At 39.1% G+C, this 23,790-nt stretch overlaps 1 protein-coding gene across 6 annotated transcripts in view; it reads right to left on the bottom strand.

The window, feature by feature from the left end:
• Positions 1-23,790, bottom strand: part of LOC120524962 (alpha-2,8-sialyltransferase 8F-like) — a 147,833-nt gene that overhangs the window by 64,948 nt on the left and 59,095 nt on the right. For 4 of the 6 annotated variants that reach the window (XR_005632872.1, XM_039746873.1, XM_039746872.1 and 1 more), the window contains one exon: positions 9,586-9,741. Coding sequence is in view for 5 of the 6 variants with exons in the window: in XM_039746873.1 (XP_039602807.1) it covers positions 9,586-9,741 (156 nt within the window). In the remaining variant the exon portion in view is untranslated. Of the gene's footprint in view, positions 1-9,585; positions 9,742-15,499; positions 15,656-23,790 lie in introns of all 6 variants that reach the window. The other 2 variants (XM_039746874.1, XM_039746875.1) reach the window with 1 other exon arrangement.

The raw sequence follows: 23,790 nt of genomic DNA, 5'->3' as shown, positions 1-23,790 counted from the left end.
ATGAATTAATATTTTAAACATCATGTATTATATCGTCTAATATAAAATGCTACTGTCCATTTGTCTGTGCAGGATTTTAAATCACCTATCACCTGTAGCTATATATACTACCTGACGTCTACTATCCACTTTTGGGGTGATGATTGACCTCCAATGTTATTCCTCTTTTTATTTTATTTTATTTTATTCATATGGGCACCATTCTCATTCCCTACCACCTTCGCCATCACTTCCCCTACCCTGTTTATATCTGAAATCATTCCTGAGGCAGATTGAAGACTTAAGTGCCAGATTAAGTGAAAAATTAAAGAACACATACTAATTAATTGCAACATAAACACTGACTTAATCATTTTTAATGCAAAAAGATGCCCACAAAAGAAGAGAAGAGGCAGACCGCTAGGGTGGAGAATAGAAGAGCTGCTCAGGAAGCAGCAAGCGCATCAACCTCTGAGCAAACAAATGCTAAATGTACAGAGAAACTCTGAATGCCAAGTGTATTGCTTGCAGTGCACTGTTACTGGTGTTTATATATATATATATATATATATATATATAGATATAGATATAGATATATATACATATCTATATATATATATATATATATATATATATAGATATAGATATAGATATAGATATATAGGTATATATATATATCGTGAAACTGGACCGGACACAGACAGACGGACAACAGTTTAGCATCGATCACACTCATTTATTCTATTTACAATATTTACAAAGTTACTTGTGCACACCCAGTGCCTCCAGCACCGATCCCCCAAAGTCCAGGCCTCACAGGTCCTTTGTGCCTCTTCTTCTGGCCACCTCCAGTCCTCTATTCAGCTGCAGGGAAGCGGCCGCTTTTATTCCACCCCGGATGGGCTCCAGGTGCTTCCCGGCAATCCTCCTTGGACACGCCCATGTGTGGCGGAAGTGCCGGCTGCGCACCCGGAAGCCATCCGGGTGTCTCCTGTCTTCTTCCCCCAGCACTTCCTGGTGTGGCGGAAGTGCTGGGCTCCAGGGTTCTTCAGGCACCGGGTCGCCGCCTGGCTTTGGCCACGGGCCCCCACAGGGTTGGGCTTCCAAGCCCCTTACCCGAGGCCACCAACAAAACCAAGGCGGTCGCCCCCTCATGGTCAGGAGGAGGCACCAGCCCTCCTCCGGTCCCCTCGGACGTCCCCAGCCGCCTGTGACAATATATATATATATATATATATATATATATATATATATATATATAAATATATACATATACATATATATATATATACATATACATATATATATATATATATATATATATATATATATATATATACAGTAAAACCTCAGTTTGCGAGCATAATTTGTTCCGGAAACGTGCTCGCCATCCAAAGCTCTCATATATCAAAGCAAATTTCCCCTTAAGAAATAATGGAAACTCGGATGATTCGTTCCACAACCCAAAACTATTCATATAAAAATGATTAATACAAAATATAAAGTAAAAATACATAAAACAAATTAACCTGCACTTTACCTTTAAAAAGAATCATGGCTGGTGTGAGTGAGTTTCTAAACTCATGTGGGATTCCACCCAACGGGACGACACACGGAAGAGTGTCCCAAAGCAATCGCAGTCTCCCAGCGCTGTAGCAGTTCGCCATATAAGCGCATTCAAAAAGATCACAGACATGCTATAAGCGCCTGCCATCAATGGGTGATACAAGGAACATTATAAAGATCCCGCTACAATAAATAACAGCGCTGTTGCTGTTTCAAGCTGAAGGCGGCTGGTGTTGTTAAAGTACTGAGACTCAGCTTCGTGTTTTGGGCGCAAGATAGGGACTCGCACTTCACAGCACACACGTGTGCGCACGCACACACACACACAGTCACAATGCTGTAGTAAACAGTATACGCTCGTAAGGATGTTGACTATATGAGTGAGGCACACAGACTCAGACGGAGAATAGGAGATGATTGCTCTCAAGAGAAGAGAAGAGAGAGAGAGAGAGAGAGAGAGAGAGAGAGAGAGAGAGAGAGAGAGAGAGAGAGAGAGAGAGAGAGAGAGACAGACAGACAGACAGACAGACACAGACAGACACATACGTGCTGCGCGTGAGCAAGAGAGATAAGGAGAAAGAGAGAGAGAGGGGCGAGTGCGAGCGAGCGAGATAGGGGGAGAGAGAGAGAGAGACGCACTGTGCGAGCAAGAGAGATAAGGAGAGAAAGAGAGACGCGTGCGCGTGAGAGAGAAGAACCATCAGCTCAGTTGTGATCACATGACGCTAAGCAGACAAAGTGTATCCATACTGCTCGTATTGCAAGACATCGCTCGTTTATCAAGTCAAAATTTATTAAAAAATTTTGCTCGTCTTGCAAAACACTCGTAAACCAAGTTACTCGTAAACCGAGGTGCCACTGTATATATATATATATATATATATATATATATATATATATACAGTTGTGCTTGGAAGTTTGTGAACCCTTTAGAATTTTCTATATTTCTGCATAAATATGACCTAAAACATCAATAGATTTTCACACAAGTCCTAAAAGTAGATAAAGAGAAACCAGTTAAACAAATGAGACAAAAATATTATACTTGGTCATTTATTTACTAAGGAAAATAATCAAATATTACATATTTGTGAGTGGCAAAAGTATGTGAACCTCACGGATTAGCAGTTAGTTTAAAGGTGAAATTTGAGTCAGGTGTTTTCAATCAATGGGGCAACAATCAGGTGTGAGTGGGCACTCTGTGTTATTTAAAGAACAGGATCTATCAAAGTCTGCTCTTCACAACACATGTTTGTGGAAGTGTATCATGGCACGAACAAAGGATATTTCTGAGGACCTCAGAAAAAAGAGTTGTTGATGCTCATCAGGCAGGAAAAGGTTACAAAATCATCTCTAAAGAGTTTGGACTCCACCAATCTACAGTCGGACAGATTGTGTACAAATGGAGGAAATTCAAGACCATTGTTACCCTCTCCAGGAGTGGTCGACCAACAAAGATCACTCCAAGAGCAAGGCATGCAGTAGTCGGCGAGGTCACAAAGGACCCCAAGGGTAACTTCTAAGCAACTGAAGGCCTCTCTCACATTGGCTAATGTTCATGTTCATGAGTCCACCACCAGGAGAACACTGAACAACAATGGTGTGCATGGCAGGGTTGCAAGGAGAAAGCCACTGCTCTCTAAAAAAAAACATTGCTGCTCGTCTGCAGTTTTCTAAAGATCACGTGGACAAACCAGAAAGCTATTGGAAGAATGTGTTGTATACGGATGAGACCAAAATATAACTTTCTGGTTTAAATGAAAAGCGTTATGTTTGGAGAAAGGAAAAAACTGCATTCCAGCATAAGAACCTTATCCTATCTGTGAAACATGGTGGTGGTAGTATCATGGTTTGGGCCTGTTTTGTTGCATCTGGGCCAGGACAGCTTGCCTTCATTAAAGTAACAATGAATTCTGAATTATATCAGAATTCTAAAGGAAAATGTCAGGACATCTGTCCATGAACTGAATCTCAAGAGAAGGTGGGTCATGCAGCAAGACAACGACCCTAAGCACACAAGTCGTTCTACCAAAGAATGGTTAAAGAAGAATAAAGTCAAGTTTTGGTCTCGTCCGATGTGAGAGATGGACGTCTGAAGTGGAGCTCCGCTAGCAGTGGTGTTATTTTTCATATTATTTGCTTATTATTCTGAGATATCCTGTATTTATTTAACCCGAGAGGGACTGCTACAGTATATGTCAGCACATATAAACATGGCCAAAAAGAAGGGGGTCCAAAGAATCAAAACTAAAGCTACATCCAAGCTGCGATCAGCAAGCCCTAGTTCAAGATACGGCCTCAGAGACAGACCTGGATCAGATGGGCGAAAGTACAGACTCCTCGGGACCACGGTCCGCTACATCGCGCCGCTGAGAGCGAAAAGGGAGGGAAGGTGCGATCGTGAGTGCAGATGTGGATAGCTCGCCGATTGGAGAGGATTACCTGAAACTGGAAAGGGCGGGAGGTCCGCGGCTTCAGTTACGCAATTACGCGACTGGAGCAGCGGGACACCGCTTCAGCAAAGTCTGCTGCTTCATCTACGGTACAAGAAGGCACAATTGAGCTATCTGAACTGAAAGTGTTGCTCGCTGAGCTCACGCAAGATATAAAGAAAAGCGAGAAGGCTAATGAGAAAGCAACGGCAAAGGCACTTGAGAGACTGAAACAGGAATTGAAACAGGAGATGAAACAGGCCAATGAATGGCTGCGACAGGAATTCCAACAGGAATCCAACAGGCAAATGAAAGGCTGCGTCAAGAGGTACAACTTGAACTTCGACAGGTGCTGGGTAAAATTGAAGAGCGCATTGAGAAAACTCGGTTAAACTGAGCACGCTTGCTGATCAATTGGAGCATCTTAGTGAGACATTCACGAATCGGATCGAAATGGCGAACATTAGCTGCCAGTGCCGAGGAAAGAGCAGTAAATGTCAGTTCGAATGTAAAAACTCGAGAAAAACTTGGAGACAGACTGGCTGCTTTAGAAGATGGGAGTAGAAGGTATAATGTCAGAATTGAAGGCTGCCGGAGAATCGAGAAAGTTCAAACCCTGTGAAATTCGCAGCTGAACTTTTTCTAAAATAATCGGGGACTTTAAAGCAGAATCTGAGATAGCAGCGCTTATCACGACGCTGATCAAACACCGTCAGACCCCGACCAAGATCTTTTATAGTTCGTTTTGAACGATTATCATTTAAGCTAGAGGTGATGGCACTCCTCAGAAAAAGGAAGATATTATATATGAAAATAACCACATTCGTCTTCCTGACTTCTCTCCAGCAACAGCTATTAAACGCAGCCTTCTATAATATTAAACAGCTGCTACGGCAAGCCATGTCAAATACAGCCTCCTGTATCCGCAAAACTGAAAGTGGAATGGCAGGGTCATTTCTATGTCTTCGCTAGCAAGGAAGAAGCAGAAAATGAATTAAGAAAGCTGATCCCGGACTATTCTGATACATAATTGTGAGTCATGGCGGTAAATGATAAAGCTAGGATTAATAATCTACTGTCTGATCTATTTGTTTTAAAATACGGGTTTTTATCAGCATATATTCTCATATATTCTTATTATTACTTAGTATTACTAGGCGCTATGTTTATGTTTTATTGTGCTTAATTACTTTTCCTCCTTTTTTTTTTCTTTTTTCTTTTCTAATTATTTCATGTGTACCCTAAATGAGACTGTTCAATATCATACCCTTGGTTTACTGTTATTGCTATTACTGCATTAAGACTTGTTATGCTTATTTTGGACACATCTTTAACACCATCACCTGGGTTTATTATCTGGGGTATCATCTTAATGCACTAAAATTGCTGAAGATATATATATATATATATATATATATTTTAAGTGCAATAATTCTTTTTTTTTTTTTTTCTCTTTTAAAGACTATATTGGTAACAGATATCTCTATCTTTTAACCTTAAAGCGCCACTGCATGGGGGCTTGATGTGCTTTGGACGTGCTCTGTCTCTGGGTATGTCAGAGGACTGGGACTGTGAAGTGGGTTTTAGCCTCACCTGGGGAGGCAAAAGGGAGGGTGGGGGTTAAGGGGGAGAAAGAGAGCAGGCTTGATCTATACCTAATCTATCATCTCAATCTTTATAATTATAACTATCAACGTAATAATAAGCTGCATGGCAACAACTCTTGGGGAATAGGAAATTAAGACCTAAACTATTTCACTTCCAGTTAAGACTATAAAATGACATCAAAAACTCAGAATCAGTGTCTCCATGATGGGACAGTTAACTTCGTAAGCTGGAATGTTAAAGGCCTGAATCACGAATTAAAGAGAAAGAAAGTACTTTCTCACCTAACAGGTCTAAATGCTAAAATAGTATTTTTACAGGAAACCCACTTACTAAGTAAGGATCAGTTCCGCTGCAAAAGACTGGACTGGCCAAATGTTCCATTCTAGTTTTACAAAGAAAACTAAACTCATACATAGAACAGTACCATTTGTAGCATCAGATGTAGTATTGGATCCTGAAGGGAGATATGTGATGGTCATGGGAGACTTATCTAACTGTAAAATGATTTTGATAAATGTTTATGCACCTAATGTTGATGATAAGGAATTTATACAAAATTTATTTGCATCCATTCCCAATCTGAACACTCATAAACTTATAATGGCTGGGGACTTTAATTGTGTTCTAAATCCACTTTTAGATAAGACTTCCTCCACAGGGGAACGCAACTAACACCGCAAAGATAATTACAAAGTTTATAACTGATCACAACTTATCAGATCCCTGGAGTTTTTAAACCCAAATTCAAGAATATATTCTTTCTACTCACCAGTACATCATTGCTACTCAAGGATTGATTACTTCTTTATAGATAATAACTTCTTGCCTAAGATTAAATCTTGTAAATACGATGCTATTGTTATTTCAGACCATGCACCTATGATCTTGGAGCTGAAATTACTAAGCCCCATACACTCACCCGCAGATGGCGCTCAACCGCTTCTATTAGCTGACGAGAATTGTACTGAATTTATATCCAAACAAATCAAAATTCTTTCTAGAGACAAATACATCCCCTGAGATCTCTGCAGGAATACTCTGGGAAACTCTTAAGGCCTTCTTAAGAGGACAGATTATCTCATATCTTTCCCACAGAAATAAATCCGAAGAAGAAAGTAGCAGAGATAAAAAGCGAAATTACTAAAATAGATGAAGAACATGCCAGACTACCAAGCGAGACTCTACATAGAGGAGGCAGGCTCTACATTCAGAATTAAACCTCTTGACAACTAAAGAAACTGAACAACTAATTTACAAATCCAGACATCATTATTATGAACATGGAGAGAAAGCTAATAAGCTTTTAGCTCAACAAATTCACAAGCAAGAAGTGCAACGCAATCTCGTAATCACTAACACTAACGGAGATAAAATCATCGAACACAAAAATATAATGCACACTTTTAGAGACTACTATAAATCCCTATATACTACTGAGTTTAAAGAAGACAATATACAATCTAATGCATTTCTGGATACATTACAGATACCACAAATTGACGCTTTTAGTGTGGAGGAACTTGATAAACCTCTGTCATTATCAGAATTACTGGATGCTATAAAGTCACTCCAAGGTGGAAAAGCAGCAGGCCCTGATGGCTACCCTGCAGAGTTTTACAAGAAATTCTCCGCTCAGCTAGCTCCCTCCTATTAGCAACATTTACAGAAGCCAGAGATAACCAATCTCTTCCACAAACCTTTCGCCAAGCACTAATCACTGTCTTTCCAAAACAAAATAAGGACTTATTACAATGTGCATCATACAGACCAATTTCACTTCTGAATAACGACGTTAAAATACTCTCTAAAATCATAGCTAGAAGGATGGAGAAAGTGCTCCCTCGTAATATCACAAGACTAAACTGGATTTATTAGGGGCCGGCACTTATCTTCAAATCTTCGACTGTTTAATGTAATATACTCACCAACTAAATCAAACACCCCAGAAATATTATTATCATTGGATGCAGAAAAGCATTCGACATGATTGAATGGAAATACCTTTTACTATTTTGGAGAAGTTTGGGTTTGGCCCAACATTTGTGCATGGATTAAATTACTGTATACTAACCCAGAAGCTTCAGTTTGCATCAATAACATTTGCTCAGACTACTTTAAACTAGAACGTGGCACAAGACAAGGATGCCCTTTGTCACCACTGCTGTTTGCAATTGCCATTGAACCACTGGCAATACATTGTCGAAATACTGATCAGATAAAGGGGATTAGCAGAGAAGGACTGGAACAGAAAATCTCATTATATGCAGATGACATGGTACTGTATATATCGGACCCAGAAAATTCTGTGCCTGCAGTCTTAGCAGCACTCACAGAATTTCAAAAGATCTCTGGTCTCAGAATTAATCTGAATAAAAGTGTACTCTTTCCAGTGAATTCTTAAGCATATAATATTAGATTAGACACCCTACCTTTTATCATTGCAGAACAGTTTAAATACCTCGGGTAAACATCACAAGTAAACATAAAGCTCTTTATCAACAAAATTTCGCCATCTGCATGGAAAAAATTAAGCAAGACTTGCATAGATGGTCAACTCTTCATCGCACTCTAGCTGGAACAATTAACACTGTTAAGTTGAATATTCTTCCTAAGCTGCTTTTTTTATTTCAAAACATCCCAATATACATTAATAAATCATTCTTTAAGCAATTAGATTCAACAATAACCTCATTTATTTGGAATTCTAAACATCCACGCATCAAAAGAGCGACCTTACAAAGACAAAAGGCAGAAGGCGGCATGGCTCTACCTAACTTCCTTTTTTATTACTGGGCTGCAAATATACAGGCGATAAGAACCTGGACACAAATAGAAGAACATACACAGGCATGGACCGCAATAGAAGTAAAATCCTGCATTACTTCTTTGTATTCCCTGCTCTGCGCTCCAATAAACACACGTTATCGGCAATACACTAATAACCCAATTGTGCTCCACTCACTTAGAATCAGGAACCAATGTAGAAAGCATTTTAAGACGGAGAAGCTTCTGTCTGTGGCACCTCTGCACTGGGAAAAAGATCTTTCAATTAATATATCAGAAAAGGAGTGGAAAGTAGCAATGCAGAGAATTCACTCGAGCTCCATATGTGCAAAGCATACAATTATACAACTCAAAATTACATCTGTCTCGACTAAAACTCTCCAAAATGTTACCAGGGCATGATCCAACCTGCAAAAGTTGCAACCAAGTCCCAGCCTCACTAGATCACATGTTCTGGTCCTGCACCAAATTAACATTATTCTGGACAAACATTGTTAATTAGCTTTCAGACAGCCCTCACAATCCCTCCTAACCCATTAACAGCTGTGTTTGTTGTTCTTCCAGAGGGGCTTGAAGTGGAGAAAGACAAACTAATTGTGATTGCATTTACTACACTTTTGGCACGCAGACTTATTCTGATAAACTGGAGAACCCAAACTCTCCTCTTTTAAGTCAGTGGGAAACCGATGTGTTATATTATTTGAAATTGGAAAAAATCAAATACTCAGTTAGAGGATCCGTACAGACTTTTTTCAAAACATGGCAGGATCTAATCAGTAATATTTTAAATTAAAATTAATTTAGGTATGTTTACAAGCCTTAAATTTTATGCCGTTTGGCTTGCTCTCTCTCTCAGGGGTGGGGATTGATCTGTTCTTAACTCAATTCTTCTTTTTGTAAAAACTTGATTGCTTTGTATGGATTGTAATAAAATTAATAAAAAAAAAAAAAAAAGAAGAATAAAGTTAATGTTTTGGAATGACCAAGTCAAAGTCCTGACCTTAATCCAATCAAAATGTTGTGGAAGGACCTGAAGCCAGCAGTTAATGTGAGGAAACCCACCAAACATCCCAGAGTTGAAGCTGTTCTGTATGGAGGAATTGTCAGGCTGTGTCTTATATTCTATTACATTTTTTTAATGTTAGGTTTCTTTCCCACCAGATTTCCTATACAAATGTACTCGTTAACATTATATTCTTTTTGCTATTGTACTTACCCTGTAAAATGTTTCATCTTCAAGAACACAGTGGTTAAGCAGAGTACGAAGACTGACATAAGCGTGACTTGGAGAAACATCCACTTTCTCCGGCACTTCATGTCTGCGGCCGTTTGACTCCTTCCTGAACACTGCTTATCTGACAACAGCAAGTAACTGACAAGAAAAAAAAAAAAACTGTTGACTTCTGTCAGCCACATGCCAAAACCTGCCTCTTCCTGAATTGTACTTTCACCCCTTGCAACTATTTTACAGGTGGAAAGTTAATGTGTATCTATTTAGAAAAATAACCATTGAGGATTTCCTTAAGATTGCACACTGAACAAATGTAATACTAGGATGTTGTACCGTGTTAGCCATTATGAATGTAGAGAAAAGTCAAGCAAAATGACACCTTTCATTGGCCAATAAAAGGTGTCATTTTGCTTGACTTTTCTCTACATTCATAATGGCTAACACAGTACAACATCCTAGTACTACAGACATACAAGACACTGAAATGTACCGCTACTACATGGAATTTTAGCCTATAAAAGGTGTCATTTTGCTTGACTTTTCTCTACACTGAACAAAAGAAATTTGACAAACAGCTGGAGACCATTTAGTTTATCAAGATGACAGGTAAAGAGCACTTCTGCACACTGGGAGGTAACACACTATGCTGGCAAATACGCATCTGGGTATCCCTCCATTAATTATAGAAACTAGGCTGACCCGCCTTTTAAGGCGACCGACTTTTAAGTTGACCACTTCTTAAGGCAATTCAATATGTAGATCAATTTGATATTTTATACAAACTTATTAATTTGGTCATATTGCATTTGAGCTGTATTACTTTAATAGTCATAGTTTCTGTTATTTTTGTGATGAAATTTTAACTTCTTTTTTTATATTGAGGTCGCCCTTTTGAACCCCCCTGATATTTACTACGCGGTGAGGCATTTGTACTCCATCAACATTAATTATTTCCAGAGACATAATTTTGCCTATTTATCCAGCGCATCGCGCACAAAAGCAAGGGAACGATGGGAGCACCAGAACTGCTCACATCATTTCACTTCGTACCGCAAGCTGCAAGTAGTAAGTCTGTGATAAGCGGAATACTGCTGCGCTTTCCACTCACGGGACGGAAGGACAATCCCGGCCGCTTTTATATAGTAAGAAAGAAGAAGAAGATATTGCACAGTCTGAAGTAGAAAATCATCTTTTACCTGGACAAACGAAACTACAAATCCCATCGTGCATTGCAAAATGGACGGGGCGTGTGTGAAACTCCGCACCTGTGTAGCACTCACGGGACGGAAGGACAATCCCGACCGCTTTTATATAGAAGGATATATACAATAAGATATCTCGGTGCCCAATAAATCCTGTCAACTGATTGGCCTCCCCATCCAGAGATCGATTCTACATTACTGTTTATGTTGCCAGGACAGGCTTCAACCCTAAACAGCCTTAAATAGAATTAGTTGGTTTAAGAATGTTAATGCTGTGGCTACCAGAGCCATCCTGACAGTATTATGTTAGTGAATACATGTGGTACACAAACCCTTAACACTAGAATTACCAGAGACTACAAAAAAACTTGTAGATCCATCCCACCTTAAATCGCTTCTCACCATTCAAGTCTGTTTACCTGCGTATCAGTTGCTTAGAGTTGTATAGAATGAGAATTCAAACAAAATCACACCTTTTATAAATACTATATCGTTATTTGGAACACATGCATTTCATGTGTGTTCTGTGTCTACAACGATCTATGCACAGTAAACACATCTTTAAAACAGAAACATTTTTCATGTTTTGGTAATAATTGAGAAAATGTGAACATGAAGTGTATAATGTGTTAAGCCTGAATTTCAAATATCAAATAAACACTTTCACAAAAGGTACAAATATAACAGAACAAATGCGCTTCTATTCAAGAATATGAATGCAGAAAAAGCACCCGCGTTAGGGTGCGACATTGACATGCATTTGCAATGACCGCTTCGGTGGCACAACGGTATCAGCTGTTGACTGGTAATCAAAACTTCACGGGTTCGACCCTGGATGAGTCCGTTTTGAGAAGTGAGCTGCTCTTATTCTTACTATTTTAGAATAAAAACATACATTTGATTTCAGTCTGTTACAGCCACTGAAAATGTATGATACTTGTAAAGGTTAGCTTTTTTTTATTTTTTATTCAGTTTTATTCTCTCAGTTGCATTCACGATCCTACCCCTAAACCCCCACCATCTGACACTGCTGTTTTCACATAAAGATGTGCTATAGCTCTGCAGCTAGTGTTTAGATCTGGATGGTGCATGTGCCCAAAACATTAACATTTATATGTTACTTACATTTTTGCCTAAAGAAGGGACCTGAGTTGCCTCGAAAGCTTACATATTATAATCTTTTTAGTTAGCCATTTAAAGGTGTCTGTAGCTGCGTTTTTCCAAAATTACCAAAGTTCTGCAGCTTCGACTCAAAAAATGGGATTCAAAAAAAGCCTGACGCGCAGAGAAATGATTCCACAGACAAAATATCTTCATTTTTAGAAGTTTAGTTAAGTTTTAAAGTAAAACAGTTCACACAAAAAAGAAAATTAAAATAGCAAAAAAAGGAAAAAATAATGTTAAGAAAAGTTCAGTTCTAGGCTTAATCTTGTTATATGTCGAATCGTTATCATTTACTTAACATTTCTGAACCATTTCAAAATGGTCAGAAAGCTGTATGCTTATCCCATTTCTAAGTTTAAATTGAGTCTTTTAAGTCCCTCTACTGGAACCTGTTCTAAACAACAACTGAGCTTATTATCATACTGTATCTCAGCTACAGTAAGAAGGTTCTATCTCTTGCTAACTTATAGGGGGAAAGGATTATACCATAAGTTATGAATATGAAAGAAATTTCTATTCTATTCAAATTAAGCAAATATTAATATGAGTTTAACTCTAAACTTTAACTTTCTAAGATTGGCTCTTACAGTGTAATTTTGCTTGACTTTTCATTATGTTACTTACATAAAAGCCAGATCAAATGTTATTTGCTTTAATTTATTTACTTACTTCCTACAGCGTAAAATCACAAGTAGAATGCAGAGCTTCCTGTGTTTGTTTGACACGGGTATGCTCAAGAAATACATGTAATGCCGTGAAAAGTGCCTGCTAACACTTTCGTATGCAAGCAATGGTACGAGAATGCAGTTAAATTTTTATTTGGAGACATACATCATCCAGATCTAAACACTAGCATGGAGAATCGCTTACGTACTGAAGAGTCTATAGCTGCAGGTGGAAGCTGCCGTCGCTATACTTTGTATATAAGCACCAGATCAAATGTTATTTACTTATTTACCTTGGTTTATTTACTAACTTCCTACAGCGTAAAGTTACAAGTAGACTGCAGAGCTATAGCGTGTCTTTATGTGAAAACTGCAGTGTCAGATGGGGGTGGGAAAGGGCAGGATCATGAATGCTACTGAGAGAATAAAACTGAATAAAAGAAAAAAAACAAAGCTAACCTTTACAAGTATTATACATTTACACCGGCTGTTACATAATGAAATCAAATGTTAATATATTAATCAGATCACTAGGACAGCATTTTTTCACTTAAGAAACATAGCTAAAGTTAGACCTCTTATATCATTGAAAGATGCTGAGAAATTAGTTCACACGTTTGTTTTCAGTTGACTAGATTACTGTAATGCACTCTTCTCAGGACTACCCAAAAATACATAAATCATTTGCAACGAGTGCAGAATGCAGCTGCTAGAATCCTAACTAGGAAAAGAAAATCCGAGCACATCTCTTCAGTTTTGATGTCACTACACTGGTTACCTGTGTCATTCAGAATTGACTTTAAAATACTGCTTATGGTTTATTAAGCCTTAAATAATCTCGCCCCATCTTATATATGGGAATGTCTGACACCTTATATTCCAAATCGTAACCTTAGATCTTCAAATGAGTGTCTCCTTAGAATTCCAAGAACAAAACTTTAAAGAAGTGGTGAGGCGGCCTTCTGCTGCTATGCAGAATCTGAAATAGCCTGCCAATAGGAATTCGCCAGGCTAATACAGTAGAGCACTTTAAAACACTGCTGAAAACATATTACTTTAACATGGCCTTTTTATAACTTCACTTTAACTTAATACTGATATTCTGTATGTTCAATTCATCATAATAACTATTCATGGTGGCTCTAAAATCCGTACTGACCCCTAATCTCTTCCGCTTTTTCCGTTTTTGTGGTGGCGGCCTGCGCCACCACCACCTACTCAAAGCATCATGATGTTCCAACAGTGATGGATGGATTAAAAGGCAGAAGTCTACGTGACCATCATCATCTAGTCCTTCCGTGAGAACCCTAAATCCAAACAGGACTGTTTCATTTATGTTAGGTAGAATGCCCAGAGGGGACTGGGCAGTCTAATGGTCTGGAATCCCTACAGATTTTATTTTTTCTCCAGCGGTCTGGAGTTTTTTTTTTTTTGTTTTTTCTGTCCACCCTGGCCATTGGACCTTACTCTTATTCTATGTTAATTAATGTTGACTTATTTTATTTTCTTACTGTGTCTTTTATTTTCTATTCTTCATTATGTTAAGCACTTTGAGCTACTTTTTGTATGAAAATGTGCTATATAAGTAAATGTTGTTGTTATTTTTATTCTAAAATAGTAAGAATAAGAGCAGCTCACTTCTCAAAACTGACTCGTCAGGGGTTGAACCCGTGAAGTTTTGATTACCAGTCAACAGCTGATGCTGTTGCGCCACCAAAGCGGTCGTAGCAAATGCATGTCAATGTCGCACCCTAACGCAGGTTCTTTTTCTGCAGTTATATTCTTGAACGGAAGCGCATTTGTTCTGTTATATTTGTACCTTTTGTGAAAGTGTTTATTTGACATTTGGAATTCCGGCTTAACACATTATATACTTCATGTCTACATTTTGTTAATTATTGCTAAAACATGAAAAACGTTTGTGTTTACTGTAAGATGTGTTTACTGTACATAGATTGTTGTAGACACGGAACACACACGAAATGCATGTGTTCCAAGTAACGATATAGCATTTATAAAAGGTGTGATTTTGCTTGACTTCTCACTCTATACAACTCCAAGCAATTGACACACAGGTAAACAGACTTGAGCTGAGAAAACTGTGCGGCGGTGGGGGATGTGTTAGCAGGCTGCTTGCTGCTTATGGACACATTTACAGGACAAAAGACGCTGATGGAGAGGTGCAAAGCAATTTAACGTGGGATGGATATAAGATTTTTTTCGGAGGCTCAGGTAATTCTAGTGTTAATGCTTATTTTCCAGGTAACACTACACACTGAAGATATTCTAGAAGAATAGAACATTTTTCAGAAATTATAAAAGTAAAGATCAAGCAACACATATCAAGGATGGGTATATTAATGAATGGTCAACTTTTGCTCAGATAAAATTCTGTTTCATTCATGTAGTAGACTTCTATATGAAATACCAGCTGAAGTGTAGAAGAGTTTAGGAGAAGTGGGAGTAGATGTGTTGTGGGATGTAATGTAGAAGATCTTTGAACAGGATAGAACACCAGATGAGTGGTGGAAGAGTGTGATTATACCCATTTATAAGGAGAAGGGTGATTTTCGAACGATGGAAACTTTAGGGGCATAAAGCTGATGTCTCACACAATACAATTTGGCAAAGAGTTATAGAGAAAAGGCTTAGGGAAGAGACCACTATAGGGAAAGAAAGCTTGGCCTAAAGTGCCACATCAAGAGGACTGGAGGTGCACGAGAGAGAAAGGAAGATCAGAGAAGTCTGTGAGGATTGTCCAGGTTATGAATGAGGGAGTAAGGACTCGGGTTAAAAGCAGAGTTGGGGTAACAGGCAAGGTCCCAGAGTAGAGTAGGTCTGCACCAGGGATTTTCTTGAACTCCTTACCCTCTTTAATCTGGTTATGGATGTGTCAAGTCATGGAATAGAAGACCAGTTCCCATAGTGCAGGCTTTATGCTGATGATAGTGCGTTTTTAGCACCAGAAAAGAGGACGTTGAGAGGAAGTTGGAAAAATGGAGAAGAGCTTTAAAAGATGGAGACCTGAAAATGAACAGGAAGAAGACAGAACAGAGTTAGGTATGTGGACAATGACACCATTTTCATAATTTTGGCTCTTTATGCCACCATAATGGACTTAAAATGAAGCAATCATTTTGTGATTAAAATGTAAACTTTCATCTTTAATTTAAGGGGTTTACCAGAAATATTGTATGAGATGTTTTTTGCATAAACTAACATAACCATGCATATACAGTGGTACCTCGCTATACGTCTGCTTTGGAATAAGTCCAGCTTGGTATACGTCCTGTTTGGACACAGAAAAATTTGCCTGGTATACGACCTTTGTTTGGAACACAACTCACGTGCTAACCTTGTTTACATCTCTCAGTCAAAGCCACGACTGCCCACGAGCGTCAGTTGCTAGCATTCAGTGAACAACCCGCGCTATAACTCTAGCAGGTCCACAGTTACTGTCAAAGGTGAGCTTTAAAATAAATAATCACTGCGCTGTCGGCTTGGTGAGGGGGCCTGGTGGTTATGTGGCTGAAGGTTGTCAGTGCGATTCACGATGTGGGCGTTTCTCACCAAAGTGTACAGGTGAGAGACCATCCGCATTCGTGACTGTTCCTAGGGCTGCTTATCTTGATAAATAGAAGCGCGAGTTGGCTAGAAGGGGAGGAAAAAGAAAGAATGGACGGGAGAGAGAGTGAGAGAGCGAGAAAGCGAGCGAGCGAGCGTGCACACGCATATGAAGTAGCTGAAGTAGGCAGAGTTAAGGTCAGCTGCAAGTAGGGCGACTCCCCTGTTGGGAAGCAGGGGGGCCACCAGGTAAAAAGGCACCGGGCTTCTTCTTGTTTTTTTTTTTTTAAGAATGCTTCCTGCTGTATTTTAACCTCGTTGTTTTTAAGAAGACTTTTTTCTATTGTTTTTAACCTCCACGTTTCACTTCTGATTTTATGGATTATTTATTGGAACTTTGGAGACAGCACTTTAATTTGAACACCTTGTTTTGTTTATTGTTTTTATTAAAGCACTTTGCACTTTTTCACCATCCCCTTGCTTTGATGTTACCGATGAGCTTAGCAGTGAGGCACAGTGAGGTTCAAGGGCTCCCAGACAGCAGATGGGAGCATACAGCAAACCCGCATCATCACAACGTGATTTTGTGTTTTTTCACGTAAATTTGAATTGATTGTTGAAAAGTATGAAGGTGGCATGCGTATCCGGGACTTGGCTGCTGCATACCGTTTGCCGAGAACGACGGTATCTATGATTGTGAAAAACAAAGACGTTATTAAAAAGTAAAGTGAGGCTAAATTTTCATTTATTTCATCTAATTTCTTTTGTATTTATGTATTTTAGTATTAAGCAGTGTTTAAATTATTTTATACAACCCCATCAATGTATAATATGCCAATAGCAATAGGATTTTTTTTCATGGGAATGGATTAATCATTTTCCCTTTATTTCTCATGGGAAAAATTAGTTTGGTATAAGTCTAAGGACCTGGAACGGATTAAGGACGTATACCGAGGTACCACTGTAATGAACATTTTCAATATTTGGTTGAAATTCCTTTACAGAGAATTACTGCCTGAAGTCTGGAACCCATAGCCATCTCCAAGTGCTGAGTTTCCACCCTACTAATGCTTTGCCAGGCCTTTATTGCAGATGCTTACAGTTGTTGCATATATATATATATATATATATATATATATATATATATATATAGTTTAAGTTGAAAATATTTTAATTTAAAGTTTGATGTGTATAGTAAATTTATGTGTTAAAATTTGTTTGTTATTGTTAAGTGACTTTAAGATAACTTGTACTGTGTGTAAAGTAATGTGTCTCACGAAAACATGAGAAAGACCTGCCCCATGGAGCGCAGGTGGGCAGATGTCTCTCACGAGCCTCTGCCATGTTGCATTAAAGGTTTCAAAGTATAAATGTCTGAAGCTAAAACAGACAATCAAAGTAATTTAAGGACCTCTTTTCATGACGCAGGTGAAGTGGTGGCTCTGAGGCTAGGGATCTGCACTGGTAATCGGAAGGTTGCTGGTTTGAATTCCTGTAAACGCCAAAAGGGACTATGCTCTATTGGGCCCTTGAGAAAGACCCTTAACCTGCAATTGCTCTGTCCTGAGTGTGGCGTTAATCTACATTCAGCCCTGCATGAATGCCCTCCAACCTGCAGGGAAAAAGCCTGGGGTTGGTGGCCACCATAAAAAAACTGTTCCATTCCATCTGAACTAGTGTGGTGTGGAGGTATCACCCATTGCATGGCTGCATATGGGTCCGAATATGGATCCTGAGTTTGTTTGTCATGTGGCGGGTGCGGCAATGCCCTGTATCAGTTCATGCCAAGCACCCAATGAGGTATTGTATTTGTAAAACTTCTTTTGTTTCATGTTTGCACTAAATGTTTTGTATTTCATCATGTGTGTATGCAAGTTACTGTGTATACGCTAATATGTTTTGTACTGATTGCTCACCATGTAGTTCTCATGGTGTGGAGGCGCAACGGTGTGAAGCCCAAGCAATAAACATTCGTTTCAAAGAACACACCTGTCTCTGTCTGTGTTGTTGGGAAGAGAGCTACATAAGTAACAGGTTAAATATAGCTTGTCTTAATGCTCAAAGTTCACAGAGTAAAACAAGTTAGTTGAATGTGTATGTAGCTGACTCATCTCAAGAAGAACAAAAGCAAACAGGATGCAGCTAAAAACAAACGGGCCTCATTGCAAAGGGTCTGAATACTCATGAGTGACAGAATTCAGTTTTTGAATTCTCTCTCTCTCTCTATCTATCTATCTATCCTCTGATTCTGGCAATCTTGTTGTGCTCCACACTAAACTGTACTCTGTGGGTGACAGGGCCTTCAAGCTCTAGTGTCCAGACTTTGGAATGACCTCCCAAAATGAATGAGATCAGCTGACAAAAACAAGTTAAACAACATCTTTTCAGGAAGGCTTTTAACTTAACATTCTGCCCTTTTGTGGTGGAAAAACATTTCTCTGTTTTCAAAGAGATTTACACAGAGAGTAGATGAAAATGCAGAATGATTCTTTATTTGCACATACACTCACCTAAAGGATTATTAGGAACACCTGTTCAATTTCTCATTAATGCAATTATCTAATCAACCAATCACATGGCAGTTGCTTCAATGCATTTAGGGGTGTGGTCCTGGTCAAGACAATCTCCTGAACTCCAAACTGAATGTCAGAATGGGAAAGAAAGGTGATTTAAGCAATTTTGAGCGTGGCATGGTTGTTGGTGCCAGACGGGCCGGTCTGAGTATTTCACAATCTGCTCAGTTACTGGGATTTTCACGCACAACCATTTCTAGGGTTTACAAAGAATGGTGTGAAAAGGGAAAAACATCCAGTATGCGGCAGTCCTGTGGGCGAAAATGCCTTGTAGAGGTCAGAGGAGAATGGGCCGACTGATTCAAGCTGATAGAAGAGCAACTTTGACTGAAATAACCACTCGTTACAACCAAGGTATGCAGCAAAGCATTTGTGAAGCCACAACACGCACAACCTTGAGGCGGATGGGCTACAACAGCAGAAGACCCCACCGGATACCACTCATCTCCACTACAAATAGGAAAAAGAGGCTACAATTTGCACGAGCTCACCAAAATTGGACAGTTGAAGAATGGAAAAATGTTACCTGGTCTGATGAGTCTCGATTTCTGTTGATACATTCAAATAGTAGAGTCAGAATTTGGCGTAAACAGAATGAGAACATGGATCTATCATGCCTTGTTACCACTGTGCAGGCTGCTGGTGGTGGTGTAATGGTGTGGGGGATGTTTTCTTGACACACTTTAGGCCCTTTAGTGCCAATTGGGCATCATTTAAATGCCACGGGCTACCTGAGCATTGTTTCTGACCATGTCCATCCCTTCATGACCACCATGTACCCATCCTCTGATGGCTACTTCCAGCAGGATAATGCACCATGTCACAAAGCTTGAATCATTTCAAACTCGTTTCTTGAACATGACAATGAGTTCACTGTACTAAAATGGCCCCCAAAGTCACCAGATCTCAATTCAATAGAGCATCTTTGGGATGTGGTGGAACGGGAGCTTCGTGCCCTGGATGTGCATCCCACAAATCTCCATCAACTGCAAGATGCTATCCTATCAATATGGGCCAACATTTCTAAAGAATGCTTTCAGCACCTTGTTGAATCAATGCCACGTAGAATTAAGGCAGTTCTGAAGGCGAAAGGGGGTCAAACACCGTATTAGTATGGTGTTCCTAGTAATCCTTTAGGTGAGTGTAGATAAGCACAAATGTCTCACTCCCAAAAATGAAGAGGGAGAAAGGTGAAGAACCCGCATCATCACATTTACCAGCTCTTTTGCCTTACTGATGTTGAGTTGCAGGTTGTCCCTGCACCACAAGATGAAGCAATTCTATATCCAAACTTTAAAAAGCTCATTTTCATCATCTTTATTTTCTGCATAAGTGTTTTTAATAAGAATATATTTCTTAACCTTTAAAATTTCTGTTCAAATACATTTCCGACTCTTGCTTCCATCAGTTTTACTGCATTTTTATTAGTGGTGCCTTATAGTAATATTGCTTTTATACTGTTTGATTAGGTCAAGTTAAGAAAACCTGTGTGAGTGACTGCCATATTCCTACAGGGCTTAGCAGCTGAGAAGAGACATCTTCAACCCAAAGCAGCCTGGTGAGTGGGCACCTACTTTGGTGATTGGTTCAGATGTAACTTAACCACATGGTCTGCTTGTGCAGAGCCAGTGATTCTTTTTGCTTGAGGCAGATGTCCATGTGCAGGTAAGGCTATATACGTGGGGCTCTATAAAGAAGATACCTAACACTCGTACAATACTCGAACAATATAGTTAACAGTAACTATAGCATAGGCAAATCAAAATAGGAAACATGGGCGTCTCCATCTTCTTGTATAATACCCTATCGTGGCTGTCCGTTTGTCTGTCCAGGATTTTAAATCACCTGTAGCTCACAAATGGTTTGACCCATTGACCTAAAATTTGCTACACATATACTATGTGACGTCTACTATCCGCTTTCGGGGTGATGATTAACCTCTAAGTTTGTTCCTCTTTTAATTTTAATTTTATTTTATTATAGAATCAACTCTCAGCAGCGGGCAGCAGGGCGGCCGTATGGCGCATGTGTATGGGTGCCGTTCTCATTCCCTACCACCTTCACCGTCACTTCCCCTACCTCTTCATATCTTAAATCTTTCTTGAGGAAGATTGAACGCTTAAGTGCCACCTTAGGTGAAAAATTAAAGAAAAGATACTAAGTAATTGCAACACAAATACAGACTTAATCAGTTTTAACGAGAAAAGATGCCGAAAGAAGAAGAGAACAAGCGGGTCGCTAGTGTGGAGAAAAGAAGAGCAGCAAGCACATCAGCCTCTGAGCAAATGAATGCTAAATGTACAGAGAAAGAGGATGAAAACTAGGAATGCTCAAGTCAAGTGTATTCACTGCACATTATCGTGCTGTGCTTTATTACTGGTAATAATATATTCTAGGTACAGTAATAAGAGAACCTGTTGTAGGTGATTGCCATATTCCCACAGGGGTTACGACAGGGTGGGCAAAGTCATTCCTGAAGGTCTGCAATGGCTGCAGGTTTTTGTTCCAACCCATTTGCTTCATAAGAAGCCCTTATTGCTCAAGTAACACTTCTGCTTCACCTTAGTTGTCTTGCTTGTTAAGATTTTGAACCCTTATTGCTTATTTTAGTCTTGAACAGCTGTAGTCTTGGTTTTTAATTGCTTTGCTTTAGCAATCAGATGCAAATGACAAAAGAAATTCAGCATTTCTCCATTTAGCTGGTTTCCATGTACACCTGTGTGTGTTTATCATGCACTATTTGGTTTAATTAAATACTTGGAATGAAAATGAAGAGAAAAAAGTGAATGACTGAGAATTACTCATCTGTTTTAGACTTCAAATGATTTGGATGATATCCTTAGAAAGGAAAAATAATCTAGGATATGAGAATGACCTGACATGGCAGAGTTAAAGCATTAACGAGCCCTGAAATTAAATAATTGACAAGGATTTTTTTTTTTAATTAAGCAACTGGGTTGGAACAAAAACCTGCAGCCACTGTGGCCCTCCAGGACTGACTTTGCCAACCCCTGGGTTAGAGGCTGAGATGGGATGCCTCCAATGAAGAGCAGCACAGTGAGTGGGCACCTGCATGGGTGATTGGCACAGTTGTAGTTTAACTGATTGGTCTGCTTATACCAAGCCAGTAAAGCAGTTGTCCACGTGCAGATGAGACTGAACATGTAGGATGCTATAAAGCAGCTATATTAAGGCACAATTCCACAATATTACACTGTCCATGAACTCATTTTACAGCAATTACAATGTCATACTGTTTTGTAATTATAACCATAAAGACGTTCACTTTCCGGTTATTAAGAAGACAAATTGGATGGCGTTATGACAGCTCTTCATTTTGAGATGAAGCAGATTTTCAGCTCTCAGCTATCTCCCAGATTCCTTGATATCGCTTATAGTAAATACCAATATGGGTGCTGTCTATTCTTAAACACCCATCACAGAACCCAGTTTGAACTTGTCTGGCAAATAGCATAATGGAGGTGATATCATACAATGATAATGATGTGTCCTCAGACTATGAACAGTAAAAAAAGCAATGCAATGCCTGCAAAAGGCAATTCCAAAAGCAACCAAGCCCTAATACAGTAATCCAGAGAATGGTCAAAAAACACAATAGAAGGTATAGAATTCAGTGATTTAACAAGTACAAGCGGAGCAATGAGGTGAACCACTGGGAACTGTGGGAGGGCCTCGCCATTATAGTGCTGAGGGCAGACCCTGGTGGTGATGGCCAGGTAGCATTGCCTCTTGGGGAATCCCCCACAAGACACAAGGCACATAAAGGCTTAGAGAAGAAATCAAAAACAAGGAATAATGCAAAGATAACACAAGATTGAACAAAAAGGACATAAAGCAAGGAACTGAACCCCAATGGAGGAAACCCAGACTGAAACATAACATACAGAGGTTATTGTAAAAAATAAAATGATTGGCAACACCCAAGTAACAAAGTCTGACATGCCAGGGTTAGAAGCGTTAAAGACAAAACTAAACCAAGCAAAAACTTAAACGTAGAGACCCAATAAGAGTTTGTCTTGAAACAAAGCCAAAGGCAAAAAACCATAACAAACCTCTGCCTTTTTAACAACTACTGAAAGCCATGAACATGAGTTTCTTTATCTGCTGAAGGATAACTCTGTGTGCAAACATTTATATGTTACTTACATTTTTGCCTGAAGAAGGGGCCTGAGTTGCCTTGAAAGCTTACATATTATAATCTTTTTAGTTAGCCAATTAAAGGTGTCTGTAGCTGCGTTTTTCCAAAATTACCAATCCCATTTCTAAGTTTAAATTGAGTCTTTTAAGTCCCTCTTTACTGGGACCTGTTCTAAACAACTGAGCTTATTATCGCACTGTTTCTCAGTTACAGTAAGAAGGTTCTATCTCTTGCTAACTTATAGGGGGAAAAGACTATACCATAAGTTATGACTATGAAAGAAATTTATATTCTATTCAAATTAAGCAAACATTAATATGAGTTTAAAAAACTTTTAACTTTCTAAGATTGTCTCTTACAGTGTCATTTTACTTGACTTTTCATTATGTTACTTACATAAAAGCCAGATCAAATGTTATTTGCTTTAATTTATTTACTTACTTCCTACAGCGTAAAGTCACAAGTAGACTGCAGAGCTTCCTGTGTTTGTTCGACACGGGTATGCTCAAGAAATACATGTAATGCCACGAAATGTGCCTGCTAACACTTTCGTATGCAAGCAATGGTACTAGAATGCAGTTAAATTTTTATTTGGAGCACATACATCGTCCAGATCTAAACACTAGCATGGAGAGTCGCTTACGTACTGAAGAGTCTATAACTGCAGGTGGAAGCTGCCGTCGCTGTACTTTGTATATAAGCGCCAGATCAAATGTTATTTACTTATTTACCTTGGTTTATTTACTTACTTCCTACAGAGTAAAGTTACAAGTAGACTGCAGAGCTATAGCGTGTCTTTATGTGAAAACTGCAGTGTCAGATGGGGGTGGGAAAGGGCAGGATCATGAATGCTACTGAGAGAA

Source organism: Polypterus senegalus, chromosome 3 (assembly GCF_016835505.1).
Source record: "Polypterus senegalus isolate Bchr_013 chromosome 3, ASM1683550v1, whole genome shotgun sequence".
In the NCBI taxonomy this organism is placed as follows: Eukaryota; Metazoa; Chordata; class Cladistia; order Polypteriformes; family Polypteridae; genus Polypterus; species Polypterus senegalus.
The sequence above is the reverse complement of the archived record's forward strand: the minus strand, read 5'-3'. Positions and strand labels throughout refer to the sequence as shown.